This window comes from Somniosus microcephalus, chromosome 7 (assembly GCF_052327205.1).
Source record: "Somniosus microcephalus isolate GS21.2 chromosome 7, FLI_Smic_1.0, whole genome shotgun sequence".
NCBI classification, from domain to species: Eukaryota; Metazoa; Chordata; class Chondrichthyes; order Squaliformes; family Somniosidae; genus Somniosus; species Somniosus microcephalus.
The window spans coordinates 157297583-157312967 of record NC_140993.1 but is presented as its reverse complement, the minus strand read 5'-3'; the positions used below and the strand labels follow the sequence as shown (position 1 = coordinate 157312967).

Sequence of the window (15385 nt, the reverse complement as noted above, 5' to 3'; positions counted from 1 at the left end):
GATGAAAATCTCCCTTTCGTGGTCAAGTGCGATGCATCGGAGGTGGCGATCTCAGCTACCTTAGAGTCATAGAGTTATACAGCACAGAAAGAGGCCCTTCGGCCCATCGTGTCTGCGCCGACCATCAATGGCCTGTCCAGTCTAATCCCATTTTCCAGCATTTGGTCCATAGCCTTGTATGCAATGGCATTTCAAGTGCTCATCCAAATGCTTCTTGAATGTTATGAGGGTTCCTGCCTCTACCACCCTTTCAGGCAGTGAGTTCCAGATTCCAACCACCCTCTGGGTGAAAAAGTTCCTCCTCAAATCCCCTCCAAACCTCCTGCCCCTTACCTTGAATCTATGCCCCCTTGTTATTGACCCCCCTACTAAGGGGAAAAGTTCCTCTTTATCTACCCTATCTATGCCCCTCATCATTTTGTACACCTCAATCAGGTCCCCCCTCAGCCTTCTTTGCTCCAAGGAAAACAACGCCAGCCTGTTTAGTCTTTCTTCATAGCTGAGGCGCTCCATCCCAGGTAACATCCTGGTGAATCTTCTCTGCACCCTCTCCAAAGCAATCACATCCTTCCTATAGTGAGGCGACCAGAACTGCACACAGTACTCCAGCTGTGGCCTCACCAGCGTTTTGTACAGCTCCATCATAACCTCCCTGCTCTTATATTCTATGCCTCGGCTAATGAAGGCAAGTATCCCATATGCCTTTTTAACCACCTTATCTACCTGTTCCGCTGCCTTCAGGGATCTATGTACATGTACACCAAGGTCCCTCTGACCCTCTGTACTTCCTAGGGTCCTACCACTCATTGTGTATTCCCTTGCCTTAGTTGTCCATCCAAAATGCATCACCTCGCACTTTTCAGGGTTAAATTCCATTTGCCACTTTTCCGCCCATCTGACCAACCCGTTTATATCGTCCTGTAGCCTGAGGCTTTCCTCCTCGCAATTTACCACCCCACCAATTTTCGTGTCATCTGCAAACTTACTGATCATACCTTTTACATTCTCATCCAAATCATTTATGTAGATCACAAACAGCAAGGGTCCCAGCACCGATCCCTGAGGTACCCCACTGGACACAGGCTTCCAGTCACAAAAGCAACCTTCGACCATCACCCTCTGCCTCCTGCCACTCAGCCAGTTTAGGATCCAATGCGCCAAGGCACCCTGGATCCCATGGGCTCTTACCTTCTTGACCAGTCTCCTATGCGGGACTTTGTCAAAAGCTTTACTGAAATCCATGTAAACCACATCCACAGCATTTCCCTCATCCACACACCTAGTCACCCCCTCGAAAAATTCAATCAGATTGGTCAGACATGATTTACCCTTGACAAAGCCATGCTGACTATCCCCGATTAATCCTTGCCTCTCCAAGTGGAGACTAATTTTGTCACTCAGAATTTTTTCCAATAATTTCCCTACCACAGATGTTAGGCTCACTGGCCTGTAATTCCCTGGTTTATCCCTGCTACCCTTCTTGAATAATGGTACTACGTTAGCTGTTCTCCAGTCCTCTGGTACATCCCCTGTGGCCAGAGAGGTTCTGAAAATTTGTGTCAGAGCCCCTGCAATCTCCTCCTTTGCCTCACACAACAGCCTGGGATACATCTCGTCCGGGCCTGGGGATTTATCCACTTTTTGGCCTGCTAAAACCGCTAGTACCTCCTCCCTCTCGATGCTAATATGTTCAAGTATGTCACAGTCCCCTTGCCCGATTTCTATGTCTACATCATCTTTCTCCATAGTGAACACAGATGCAAAAAATTCATTTAAAACCCCACCTACATCATCTGGCTCTACACACAGATTGCCACTTTGGTCCCTAATGGGCCCTACCCTTTCCCTGGTTATCCTCTTGCCCTTAATATACTTATAAAACATCTTAGGATTTTCCTTTATTTTGCTCGCCAGTGTTATTTCATGGCCCCTCCTCGCCCTCCTAATTTCTTTTTTAAGTATGCCCCTGCACTTTTTATACTCCTCTAGGGCTTCCTCCGTCTTTAGTCTTTTGTAACTGCCAAAAGCCCCCCTTTTTTTCCTAATGCATTTGGATCAAGGCGGTCGACCTGTTGCATTTCTGTCCAGAACTTTGCAGGGTAGCGAGCTCCATTATCCTCCTGTCGAGAAGGAGGCTACGGCTATCATCGAAGCAGTACGTAAATGGAGTCATTTTCTCGCTCGTCGCCATTTCACGCTCATAACTGATCAGCGCTCTGTGGCCTTTATGCTGGATAACCGGAAACGCACTAAGGTCAAGAATAACAAAATACAGCTCTGGAGGATGGAATTGGCCGTCTTTGGCTACACCATACATTATCGACCCGGCAAAGACAATGTGGCCCCAGATACCCTCACGCGTGCATTCTGCTCTTCCATGTCAACTTCGACTCTTACCGATCTTCATACTGACTTGTGCCATTCTGGCGTTACCCATATGTTGCACTTTGTGCGATCTAAAAATCTCCCATTTTCTACGGAAGACATGAAAAGAACATGCTCCACTTGTAGAATTTGCGCAGAATTAAAACCGCAATTCTTCCGTCCGTCGGTTGGCTCACTCATATACGCCATGCAGCCTATGCAGCGACTCAGCTTTGACTTTAAAGGGCCATTGCCTTCCTCAACACGAAAAAACGCCTACTTGCTTACTATGGTGGATGAATATTCACGCTTTCCCTTTGCTTTCCCTTGTCCCGATATGCTTACTTCCACAGTGATCAAATGCCTTGATCAGGTCTTTTCCCTTTGCGGTATGGCCAATTCCATCCACTCTGATTGGGGTCCCTCCTTCATGTCAAGCGAACCCAAAAGTTATCTTTCCCAACGGGGAATCGCCACATGTAAAACGACACCGTATCATCCTATTGGAAACGGACAGGTTGAGAGATACAACGCGATCGTTTGGAACGCTGTTCGTCTTGCACTGAGGTCACACAACCTATCAGACCAGCAGTGGGAAACTATGCTCCCTGACGCGTTGCATTCCATCAGGTCTCTTCTTTCTACATCCACCAACACTACTACTCACGAACGATTCTTCGAGTTCCAGCGTCACTCCACTCATGGGACGTCCCTACCATCATGGTTGGCAGCTCCTGGCCCCGTGCTGCTCTGAAGATTCGTCCGCTCCTCTAAGAGTGATCCCCTCGTCGACGAAGTGGAACTAACGGATATCAATCCTACGTACGCGCACGTACGCTACCCTGATGGCCGGGAATCCACAGTGTCACTCTGGGATCTGGCTCCCTGCCCAACCGGTCCTACTGACCCAATCGATAGTGGGATCCGTATTAATGATGCCGATACCCTGCGCTCCTCTGAGGATGACGCCCTACCCGGGACGTCAAGGAATCTGCCAGCTATTCCACCGGATCAACCCGGGGAACAGAACGCTCCCTGCGGGATGGCCACCCGAAGCCAGGACGCCGGTCAATCACCGACTACTGAGCATGATGAAGCCAGCTCTGCGCCGGTGGTGGCCCGCACCCGGAGCCACGATCTCCCCAGTCCCCCTCAGGTCGATCAAGGCAACATGGACTCTGCCGGCCCGCTGGTACGAACCAAGCAACCCAGGGACCAAAACACAGTCCGAGGAGACATGCCTTCCGGCCTCCAATGGAGATCCAAATGACTGCGTCTATTCTAAGTCCAATTAATTCAGTAGAGAAGCCGCCGGACTTCCAATCTTTCAGGCTGGAAGAGTGACATGAATCTTGTCATTCATGTGGAAATGATTTATGAAATGATACTGGGCGGCCTGCTGGTGGTGCTATCCAGGGAGAGTATAAATACTCGGGCATGGGCCCAGCTTGCTCAGGACATTCTTTAACAGAAACTAGTGAAGGACACAACTAGATCTCCATGTTGAAAAACAGTTGATTAAAGCCTTGTTTAATACTTAGACCAAGTGCCTAGTAGTTTTCTTACATCAGCACTATTTCAAAGAAGAGCAGGGGAGTTATCCCCGGTGTCCTGGCCAATATTTATCCCTCAACCAACATAACAAAAACAGATTATCTGGTCATTATCACATTGCTGTTTGTGGGAGCTTGCTGTGCACAAATTGGCTGCCGCATTTCCTACATTACAACAGTGACTCCACTTCAAAAGTACTTCATTGGCTGTAAAGCGTTTTGAGATGACCGGTGGTCGTGAAAGACGCTATATAAATGCAAGTCTTTCTTTTAGTGCAGACTCACAACCCTCTGTGTAAAAAAGTTTCTCCTGCTCTCTGTCCTAAACCTCTTACATTTAATCTTATCTGTATCACTGGAAACAGTTTGTTTCTATCTACTCTGTCTCATTCCTTCATAATTTTAAACATCTCTATCAAATCACCCCTTAATCTCCAATGTTCTGTAACAAAAACAGCCCCATTTTTGAAAACTTTCTTTGTATTTGTATTTCCTCATACATGGCAGTATCCTAGTGAATCTGTGCTGTACACCTTCTATTGCCCACCCTTTCAAAACTATACACAGTACTCCAACTTCAACGGTTTTATATAGATTCACTATTACATCTTGACTTTAATATTCTATACTTCTTTCCCATCAAACCCAGGATTACATTAGCTTTCTTTATGGCCTTATAACTTCAGCTGCTGCTTTTCATGTCTTGTGAACCTGAACTCCCAAATCTGTCGTCTCTTCCACAGTATCCAGCATTCTCCCACTCAAAGTATAATTATAATAACTCTTGTTTTTTTACCACCTCACATTTAGTGACATTGATACATTTTTTGCTCAGTCCACCATCTTATCAATATCCACTTGTAGCTTCCTTTGATCCTCAGAATTATTCATTATGCCTCCCATTTTAGTATCATTTCAAATTTCGTTGACGTGTAAAGTGAACAGAAGTGGCCCCAGATCAGAACCTATATTGTGGGATGTCAAAGTCAAGCCCAATTCGGTTCTCACCTTGCTCCACACTTGCACACTTTTGGGAACTCCTGACCCAAGTTTTCTCTCCCTCACACAGGGACAAAGATGTCAATGGTAATGTCCCTACTGCTGACATAAACTAATTCAGCACAGATCAGGGATTGAACTAGCGGACTTCCTGAAATTCATACCACACAGTATGTTTACTCACTGAGCAATCAGGTGAGCCTCTACAGAGTGCGTTTAACTAATTGACTTGTTTGAAAAAATGTACATTGGATAAATATATATCTGATCCAACTAAGAACTGGGTACAGATTATCTAAATGTATTTCACTTGGACTGTTACAGCCAGCAAGAGACTTTCATTCCATCAGTCTGGCCTTGATTCTGATCCCTCTGTGCCACTCTGTGGAGGTCGGAGCCAGGATAGGAGGGAGGGGGAAGGGGAGGGAGGGGTCATGGCCAGGATAGTGGGGAGGGTGGGAGGTGGGGAGGGGAGGTCGGGGCCAGGATAGGGGGGAGAGGAGGTTGGGCCAGGATAGGGGGGAGGGGAGGTCGGGGCCAGAATAGGGGGGAGGTCGGGGTCATGGCCAGGATAGGGGGGAGGGTGGGGGGTGGGGAGGGGAGGTCGGGGCCAGGATAGGGGGGAGGGGGGGTTGGGCCAGGATAGGGGGGAGGGGAGGTCAGTGCCAGGATAGGGGTGGGGGGAGGTCGGGGCCAGGATGAGGGGAGGGTGTGGGGAGGTCAGGGCCAGAATAGGGGGAGGGTGTGGGGGTCGGAGGGGGAGGTCAAGTCCAGGATGGGGGGAGGTTGTGGGGGGTTGACGAGGTTGGGGCCAGGATGGGAGGGGGATGGGGACGGAGGGGAGGTTGGGGCCAGAATGGGGGGCGGAGGGGGAAGTCGGGTCGTGGCCAGAATAGGGTGGGGGGTGGGGAGGGGAGGTCGGGGCCAGGATGGGGGGGGGGGGGCGTTGGGAGGAGAGGTCGGGGCCAGGATAGCGGGGATTTTATTAATGAAAACATCTTTCTTTACCTTCAATTTTCTCCTCCTGTCTTGTAGATGTATGGTTCCACAGCTTATACAGCACCCAAGTGGTCATGTGTGTACCCAAATAGTGAGTGTTGGCAAGCTATTTATCCATGAGGGTATCACAGCCAAGTCCAAACCTGCCCTCGCGCAACATCCACAGACCAGCGCTTTCTGCTGGAGCTCACTGGATAGCTAGCAAGCTCAAGAGTCCTGGTTATGTTTCCCCCTCTGCTTCCTAACCTGGGAACACAGTTGAAAACTTTTTTTTAAAGAGTGCTCTGCATGATAGCACAATGCTAGAAATCAAACATTTTTCCATTTTGGGCATCCAGTCTCAAGGAAAGGTATAACGTATCCCCTAAAGCTCCCCTACATTACTTCAGCAATATGCCTTAACGCCAGCCTTAGGAGAGCACCATCTATTCCATTTCCATTTCCCACACTACCCATGCAAGTGAACTCTCGAATCAGACTGCACATTTAATGCTAACTTGTGGGCTGTTCTGTGCTATGGGCTCACATCTGCTAAAATCTGAATCGAGACCATCTAAACTAATTTCAGACAAAGCCAGCAGAGGAGGGGGGAGGTCGGGCCGGGGTGGGGAGAGGAGGTCGGGCCAGGATAGCGGGGAGGGGGAGGTCGGGGCCAGGATAGGGGGGAGGGGGAGGTCGGGGCCAGGATAGCGGGGAGGGGGGAGGTCGGGGACAGGATGGGGGGGGGGAGGGGACAGGATGGGGGTGTGGGGAAGGTCGGGGCCAGGATAGGGGGGAGGGGGAGGTCGGGGTCATGGCCAGGGTAGGGGGGAGGATGGGGGGTGAGGAGGGGAGGTCGGGGCCAGGATAGGGGGGAGGGGAGGTCGGGGCCAGGATAGGGGGGAGGGGAGGGGGAGGTCGGGGTCATGGCCAGGATAGGGGGGAGGGTGGGGGGTGAGGAGGGGAGGTCGGGGCCAGGATAGGGGGGAGGTGAGGTCGGGGCCAGGATAGGGGGGAGGGGGAGGTCGGGGTCATGGCCAGGATAGGGGGGCGGGTGGGGGGTGGGGAGGGGAGGTCGGGGCCAGGATAGGGGGGAGGGGAGGTTGGGCCAGGATAGGGGGGAGGGGAGGTCAGGGCCAGGATGGGGGGAGGGGGAGGTCAGGGCTAGGATGGGGGAAGGGTGCAGGGGTGGGGGGAGGACGGGGCCAGGATGAGGGGAGGGTGTGGGGGGGAGGGGGAGGTCGGGGCCAGGATGAGGGGAGGGTGTGGGGAGGTCACGGCCAGAATAGGGGGAGGGTGTGGGGGGCGGAAGGGGAGGTCAAGTCCAGGATGGGGGGAGGTTGTGGGGGTTGACGAGGTTGGGGCCAGGATGGGAGGGGGAGGGGGACGGAGGGGAGGTTGGGGCCAGAATGGGGGGCGGAGGGGGAGGTCGGGGTCGTGGCCAGGATAGTGGGGAGGGTGGGGGGTGGGGAGGTCGGGGCCAGGATGGAGGGGGGTGGGGGGCATTGGGAGGAGAGGTTGGGGCCAGGATAGCGGGGAGGGGTAGGTCGGGGCCAGGATAGGGTGGGAGGAGGGGACGGAGGGGAGGTTGGGGCCAGGATTGGGGGGGAGGGGGGAAGAGGGAGGCGGGGCCAGGATGGGGGGAGGGGAAGGTTGGGGCCCGGATAGGTGGGGGGGGTGGAGGAGGTTGGGATCAGGGTTGGGGGGGATTGGAGAGGGCCTGGAGGTCGGAGTCAGGAGTCAGATGACAATGGTAAGTACTTGCCTTTTTTTCATTCGGCGCAGTTTAACATTTGTTTTCCTGGGAGTAAACAAGCTGGCGTTGGCTGCCTCAGATGCAAGCCAAGTTTGCAAGAGGAGTAGAAGCAGGCATTCGGCCCCTTATTTGAATATGTTAAAGGCCTAACGACTGCGTCAGACGAAGCAAAACGATGCCACGTTTTTGCCCTCACCAATATGGCATCCAATGCCATTTTTACCACAAAACCAGCCTTAACAGCTGGCACTAAACCCCCGAATTTCTAGGCCGATTCCCTTGATGCCATAACTCTGGGTTGGATTCAAGCCCAAGTACTAGATGTAAAAGAACATTGTGTTACCTACCACACCACCCAGTAAAAAAGGTTTGTTAAAGTTTATAAGGATACTTGTTATTTTCACAGGAGTAATATAAATGTATGTACTTACGCTTAGTTGAGTCCCAGGTATTAAAACGTCTAAATTAATTGAGAGGATGTAAACAATAAAGGCATCTGCAAACAGTTTGAAAAAAACATTCTCAAAGAATCTAATATGTTGGTTCCTGTTCCATAACTATCGGGCTCCACAGAGCAACCACTCCAAAAGAAAACACTTATGTAAATTTGCACCTGCACGAATGTTCCCTTGTAATGTATGAAATAAAGTACAAAGCAAATTCAAGACTAATATAATAAATAATAAATCTAGGCCCTTAAATTCAGCAAGGATTGTACTGGTCTCCTGCCGTAACTCTGGCGGGAGACTAGCGGAACCCCTCCAGAGAAACAGCGTAAATAGCTGAATAGGGCCATGTATGTTATTTCCCTGGGAGTCCCATTGGTCTCCTGCCGGAGTTCCAGTGGGAGACCAGTAACACCCCCGTGGAATTTCAGGGCCCCAATCTATTACATTTCCAGTCTTAAACCCGTCCCTCTGCCTCAAATGGAAACTCTGAAGTTGGTTTTTATTTCGATAAAATGATAAAACAACAAAAATAAAAAGATGTTAAGAAAAGTCTCTGCCGTGTATTTGCCTAGTTTTGCATATTAAAGTTATGATAATGCTTGTTCTAAAATAAGAATGTTTATCCCAACAGTGCTACAGGAACAGAGGAAGTGTTCATTCTGGCCATTAAATAATGCTGAAATTGACTAATCAGGGTTAAAGCAACAATATTCTACATTTTTTGTACCCAATTTAACTCAGATTTTACTTTTTAAGCAAAAATTGGAAAGTACCAATAAAACCCAGATTTAATGCAACCAAGAAAATGGCTAATCCAATGACTCAAATATGCAGAGGAATTATACTCGACACTCATCTTTAGTGATGCCTTGCTAGCTCGTTGGATTTATCCAATAAGTAGTTGAGCCACACAACCCAGAAAGATCCCAGGCTTGATCCCTGGTTTGTACTGGATTCGCCGATCTATTAAATCAGCAGTAGGGGCATTACAATTGGCCTCAGCATCCAGGCTAGGAAGAGGAAAGTTGGACAGAGTTTCTGCTCCTGATCGCCACCTAACAACACATGCTGGAAGTGTGCATGTGTGAATATCAAGTGAGGGCAGGATCATTCTTGCTTGTGAAGCCCCTCAGCAGTCGATTCAGTGACACCAATCTACAGGCTCATGCATGGAGAATGCCCACTTGGGTGTGGTACCAGAAGGCATTCAATGTCCATTGAAACATATCCCATGATGAAGGAGGTAGCACATTCAGCAGAGGAGGTGAGAAACCTAGTAAGAAAAATAATAGAAATGCATCACTTTGTAGTCCATTGATTGTAAAGTAGTATTATAAAGTTACCACATCATGCAGATCATTGAGAAATTAAGATTACTCAATTCATAAGTATGCTCTTATGCAGTAAATTAATCTGAGAAAGCTCGACGGAAATTGTATTACTAGTCTCTCAATAAAATATTTATATTCTTTCTATGAACATTTTGTGTTGTTCCTTCTATTCATTTCTTGTATTTATTTGTATTTGACACTTTCAAGTAACTTTTTTTTAATTAAATAATTGTGGGTAGATTTTGGATTAATGACAATAAATTACAGGTTTTATTAGAAAAATTATTTCTTATAAATATTAGTTATGAGCCTTTCCTTGAGCTACAACAAATCACATCTGTGTTTCGATAATTAAAAAATGCATCTTGCAAAATAATATTTTTTGTAATATTTTATGATCATCAAAGTGACTGTTAATATTGAAGAATGGAACACTGTGTACCTAGTGACAACATCAAACATTCCGCAATTAGGTATAGCACAGCCAGACATTGGCTAAAGCTCCCTCTATTCTACCCCAATAATGTGCCTAATGCCAACAACAAAAAGGAACCTTATACTAAATGGTCCAGTGCCCTGAAGCCAAGCATCCAGCCTCTTTCTGAATGAGATTGCAATTTTGTCCAAATTTATACTAACTCTTCACTAAAAATTAGATTTAGGATTCCCAGAGTCGTTTCACATAGGATCCTTGCAGTCAGCATAGAGAGAAAATATTTATCCCTTCCTAGGCAGGATTCAAATCCAGGTCCCATTGTTAAGACATTGGGGGCAATTTTCACCACAAGGGCAGGAAATCTGGCAGAGTGCATTCATCCAGGCAAGTGGAGGGTGTTCCATCACACTCCTGACTTGTGCCTTGTAGATGTTGGAAAGGCTTTGGGGAGTCAGGAGGTGAGACACTCGCCGCAGAATACCTAGCCTCTGACCTGCTCTTGTTGCCACAGTATTTATGTGGCTGGTCCAGTTAAGTTTCTGGTTTCTGGTGACCCCCAGGATGTTGATGGTGGGGGATTTGGCGATGGTAATGCCATTGAATGTCAAGGGGAGGTGGTTAGACTCTCGCTTGTTGGAGATGGTCATTGGCTGACACTTCTGTGGCGCGAATGTTACCTGCCATTTATCAGCCCAAGCCTGAACGTAGTCCAGGTCTTGTTGCATGCGGGCATGGACTGCTTCATTATCTGAGGAGTTGTGAATGTACAGTCATCAGTGAACATCCCCATTTCTGACCTTATGTTGGAGGGAAGGTCATTGATGAAGCAGCTGAAGATGGTTGGGCCTAGGACACTGCCCTGAGGAACTCCTGCAGCAATGTCCTGGGGCTGTGATGATTGACCTCCAACCACCACAATCATCTTCCTTTGTGCTAGGTATGACTCCAGCCAGTGGAGCATTTTCCCCCTGATTCCCATTGACTTCAGTTTTACCAGGGCTCCTTGATGCCACACTCGGTCAAATGCTGCCTTGATGTCAAGGGCAGTCACTTTCACCTCACCTCTGGAATTCAGCTCCTTTGTCCATGATTGGACCAAGGCTGTAATGAGGTCAGGAGCCGAGTGGTCTTGGCGGAACCCAAACTGGGCATCAGTGAGCAGGTTATTGCTGAGTAAGTGCCGCTTGATAGCACTGTCGATGACCCCTTCCATCACTTTGCTGATGATTGAGAGTAGACTATTGGGGCGGTAATTGGCCGGGTTAGATTTGTCCTGTTTTTTGTTGACCTGGGCAGTTTTCAACATTGTCGGATAGATGCCAGTGTTGTAGCTGTACTGGAACAGCTTGGCTAGAGGCGCGGCTAGTTCTGGAGCACAAGTCTTTAGCACGATAGCCAGGATGTTGTCAGGGCCCATAGCCTTTGCTGTATCCAGTGCGCTCAGCCGTTTCTTGATATCACGTGGAGTGAATCGAATTGGCTGAAGACTGGCTTCTGTGATGGTGGGGGACCTCGGGAGTAGGCCGATATGGATCATCCACTCGGCACTTCTGGCTGAAGTTGATTGCAAACGCTTCAGCCTTGTCTTTTGCACTCACGTGCTGGGCTCCACCATCATTGAGGATGGGGATATTCTTGGAGCCTCCTCCTCCCTTTAGTTGTTTAATGGTCCACCACCATTCACGACTGGATGTGGCAGGACTGCAGAGCTTTGATTGATCCGTTGATTGTGGGATCACTTATCCCTGTCTATAGCATGCTGCTTCTGCTTTTTTGCATGCATGTAGTCCTGTGTTGCAGCTTCCCCAGGTTGGCACCTCATTTTTAGGTATGCCTGGTGCTGCTCCTGGCATGCTCTTCTACACTCCTTGTTGAACCAAGGTTGGTCCCCTGGCTTGGTGGTAATGGTAGAGTGAGGGATATGCCAGGTCATGAGGTTACAGATTGTGGTGGAATACAATTCTGCTGCTGCTGATGGCCCACAGCGCCTCATGTATGCCCAGTTTTGAGCTGCTAGATCTGTTCTGAATCTATCCCATTTAGCATGGTGGTAGTGCCACACAACACGATGGAGGGTGTCCTCAGTGTGAAGAGGGGACTTCGTCTCCACAATGACTGCACAGTGGTCACTGCTGCCAATGCTGTCATGGACAGATGAATCTGCGACAGGTAGATTGGCGAGGACGAGGTCAAGTAGGTTTTTCCCTCGTGTTGGTTCGCTCACCACCTGTCGCAGACCCAGACTAGCAGTTATGTCCTTCAGAACTCGGCCAGCTCGGTCAGTAGTGGTGCTACCGCGCCACTCTTGGTGATGGACATTGAAGTCCGCCACCCAGAGTATATTCTGTGCCCTTGCTACTCTCAGTGCTTCTTCCAAGTGGTGTTCAACATGGAGGAGTACTGATTCATCAGCTGAGGGAGGGCGGTAGGTGGTAATAAGCAAGAGGTTTCCTTGCCCAAGCTTGACCTGAAGCCATGAGACTTCATGGGGTCCAGAGTCAATGTTGAGGACTCCCAGGGCCACTCATTCCCGACTGTATACCACTGTGCCACCACCCCTGGTGGGTCTGTCCTGCCGGTGGGACAGGACATATCCAGGGATGGTGATGATGGAGTTTGGGACATTGGCTGAAAGGTATGGTTCTGTGAGTATGACTATGTCAGGCTGTTGCTTGACTAGTCTGTGGGACAGCTCTCCCAATCTTGGCACAAGTCCCCAGATGTTAGTGAGGAGGACTTTGCAGAGTCGACTGGGCTGAGTGTGCCGTTGCCGTGTCCATAGCTGGTGCCGAGGTTGATGCTGGGTAGTCCGTCCGGTTTCATTTTTATTATTGTGTTTTGTAGCGGTTTGTTATAACTGAGTGATTTGCTGGGCCATTTCAGAGGGCAGTTAAGAGTCAACCACATTGCAGTGGGTCTGGAGTCACATATAGGCCAGACCAGGTAAGGGTGGCAGATTTCCTTCCCTAAAGGACATTAGTGAACCAGATGGGTTTTTACGACAATCCAATAGTTTCATGGTTACCATTACTGATACTAGTTTTTTATTCCAGATTCATTTAATTAACTGAATTTAAATTCCCCAGCTGCCGTGGTGGGATTTGAACTCACGTCTCTACTACAACAGGTGGGTGATCTGCCCAGCCCAGGCTATGAAGGTGAAAATGCACTGCACTGTGTAAAAGCACATTGCATCACCCAGTCTACTTAAGAAAGTTACCTATAAATAAATATTTACTTTCATACCTGATATTTAAAGTCATTTTTTGAACATAATTCATTTTTGATGTTTCACTCCATTTCAGTAAATCAGTATAAGTTCTCCTAAGTATGTATATATAAGTATTATATTTTACTTAGCTTCCAAGAATATACCTAGCTATCCAAATATAATTAAAATGTTGAGTGCTAGATCTCCTTTTCTAGATCTATTTCTTTTCAGAAAGCTGATTTGTCCCTCAGAACTGCATAGTATTATTGCTGGTGTGGTAAGCAGGGATATTTTAGAGGGCACATGATTAGAACTGGCTAGATTTGATATGGCCCACTCCACTCCCTGTTGCAGACTTCCTTCATCATTGTCTCTGAAAGATGCCAATCGGCTACATTTAACCACCCAAATAGAGGAGGCTTGATTACTTTAAGCACCTACATGCACCCTGGACTTGTCTCCTCTCTGGCCTCTTTTCATCCATGTACTCATCATCAACTTGGTCCAGGACCTGTTCTTCATCCTCCAAACCACGCCAAGTTTGCGAGGTGAGCCGTCGGGTTGAAGGACTTGGAGGGGTCAAGATGTCAGTGTTCAGGTGAGTGATGTGTGCATGAGTGCAAAGGTAAGTGTGTTTGGTGTGTTTAAAGAGTTTAAATTACCTTTTCTTACCTTTTCAGCCTTCTTTCCTTTAGGTCTCAGGAGTCCTGTAAGATTCGAAATTTTCAGCAATAATCACGCAAGAAAACAGGATAAAATAAGACAGTTTATTGACCAAAGTAAGCTTGCACAGAAAAACCTTTGATAAAAGGACATACAAAATGGCCGCCGGGCCTCGTGATCAGTTTCTGGACCATTTGATTTCTGTTACTGCAAGCCAGACAGGCTTGTGGATTGAAGACAGTGAGCCCGCGAAAGCCAGTATCGGGAAACCGAAACTCAGGGAAACAGCATACATATTCAATGGATTCTAAGTACAAGACAGTTTCAGGCAAGCAGGATGGGGCCCATCAAGATATGGGCGGACAATGCATGAACACTTAAACCCATTTAATGTACAAAGGAGAAACCGTTTAACAGCCATCAAGGGAAATCTCCAGACCGATCAATATGCGAACCGAGTCACGGTGACAATGTGAAAGACATCAAAAGACATTATCGGCCAGGAAGGCCAGTTAAGTTATCACCGGCTCCCGTTACAAGACAAAGCGCCCCTGCAGAGATTTCTGCCCGCCAAAATCTTACAAAGACTGGACTATGATCTGGCGGGAGATAAGGCTGGCCCAAAAAGGGTATAAATATGGATTTTGAAAAGTCCATCAGCGCCTCTTCTACCTCGGTAGCTTCGGAATCGATCAAGACGCTTCTTTTTAAAGACGCTTCGGACGGACAATTTCGGTGAAAAGACAACGTGGTCGGTGTTCAGCCAGACAAGGCTCGGCCACGACGGGAAGACGACGAGGGTGGCCCGGGTGCTGTTGTCGGGAGATCATCGACGACCCAGGCCGAAGGAGAAGACACACTCGGGAAAACGACGATCCAGGCCGGAGAAAAGGACACTCCGGGCCTAGCACTTCCGTGCCTCAACATCCCATCGAGGTGTTGTTCTGTTCCATGAACCCAAATCCACAACAGACTTGGTGGATTTCAGCCATGACGAGCGCTCACCGAGGCTGTGTCCACTGCCTCATCGCCTGAGAGAGAGAGAAAAACAAGCTGCGCCAGAAGTTTCCAAATCCACGTGATGACGGAAAGCTGTGCCAGAAAGGCTGCGAACCCCTCCTTTTGCGATTCTGATAGTGGTGAGCATGATCCCAAGTTCCTCAAGTCGAAACTTAGTGTAGGTATTAGGGGAGGGAGTAAGGTTAAATCGTAATGTGTTCCCCCTTTTTCGACGTGCCGTGTGTTCCCCATTTTCATAGAGTCAAGTTCATAAATTTGTGCATGATTGTAGTTACTTTAATCTGTGCCTATGACATGTATTTTGTAATGCTTCAAACTGTTTAAAAATAAAAGCATCCATTTCGTGCTATTCAACCTGGTCTATTGAGTCCTTTTCTCTGCACTACAGTTCTCTGCATCTAAGTCCAAGGTCTAGAACCGTAGGGGAGAGTGGGTCGAACTACTCAAGGGTAATTATTGCACAAAGCCTGGCAGGAGACCAGAACGAGCAAGAGAAACCCCCTACAGTCCCTCATCTCACCGGCACAGAAAGCAGAATGGCTGTGAACTGTCAAAAGTGACAGCCTTCAGCTTTCTGTGCAGGAGAGATTTCTAACTGAGTCTGTGGAGAAGGACTCAGTTAGAA

The 15385-nt window shown here is 48.3% G+C and overlaps 1 protein-coding gene across 3 annotated transcripts in view; it reads left to right on the top strand.

The window, feature by feature from the left end:
- lactb2 (lactamase, beta 2) overlaps positions 1–15116 on the top strand; it is a 108469-nt gene extending 93353 nt beyond the window's left edge. The window contains exons 7-8 of one of the 3 annotated variants that reach the window (XR_015079020.1): positions 8731–9363; positions 13773–13838. Coding sequence is in view for 2 of the 3 variants with exons in the window: in XM_085993142.1 (XP_085849268.1) it covers positions 13773–13882 (110 nt within the window). In the remaining variant the exon portion in view is untranslated. Of the gene's footprint in view, positions 1–8730; positions 9579–13772 lie in introns of those variants that run through there. The other 2 variants (XM_085993142.1, XM_085993143.1) reach the window with 2 other exon arrangements.
- The last annotated feature ends 269 nt before the right edge of the window (positions 15117–15385 follow it).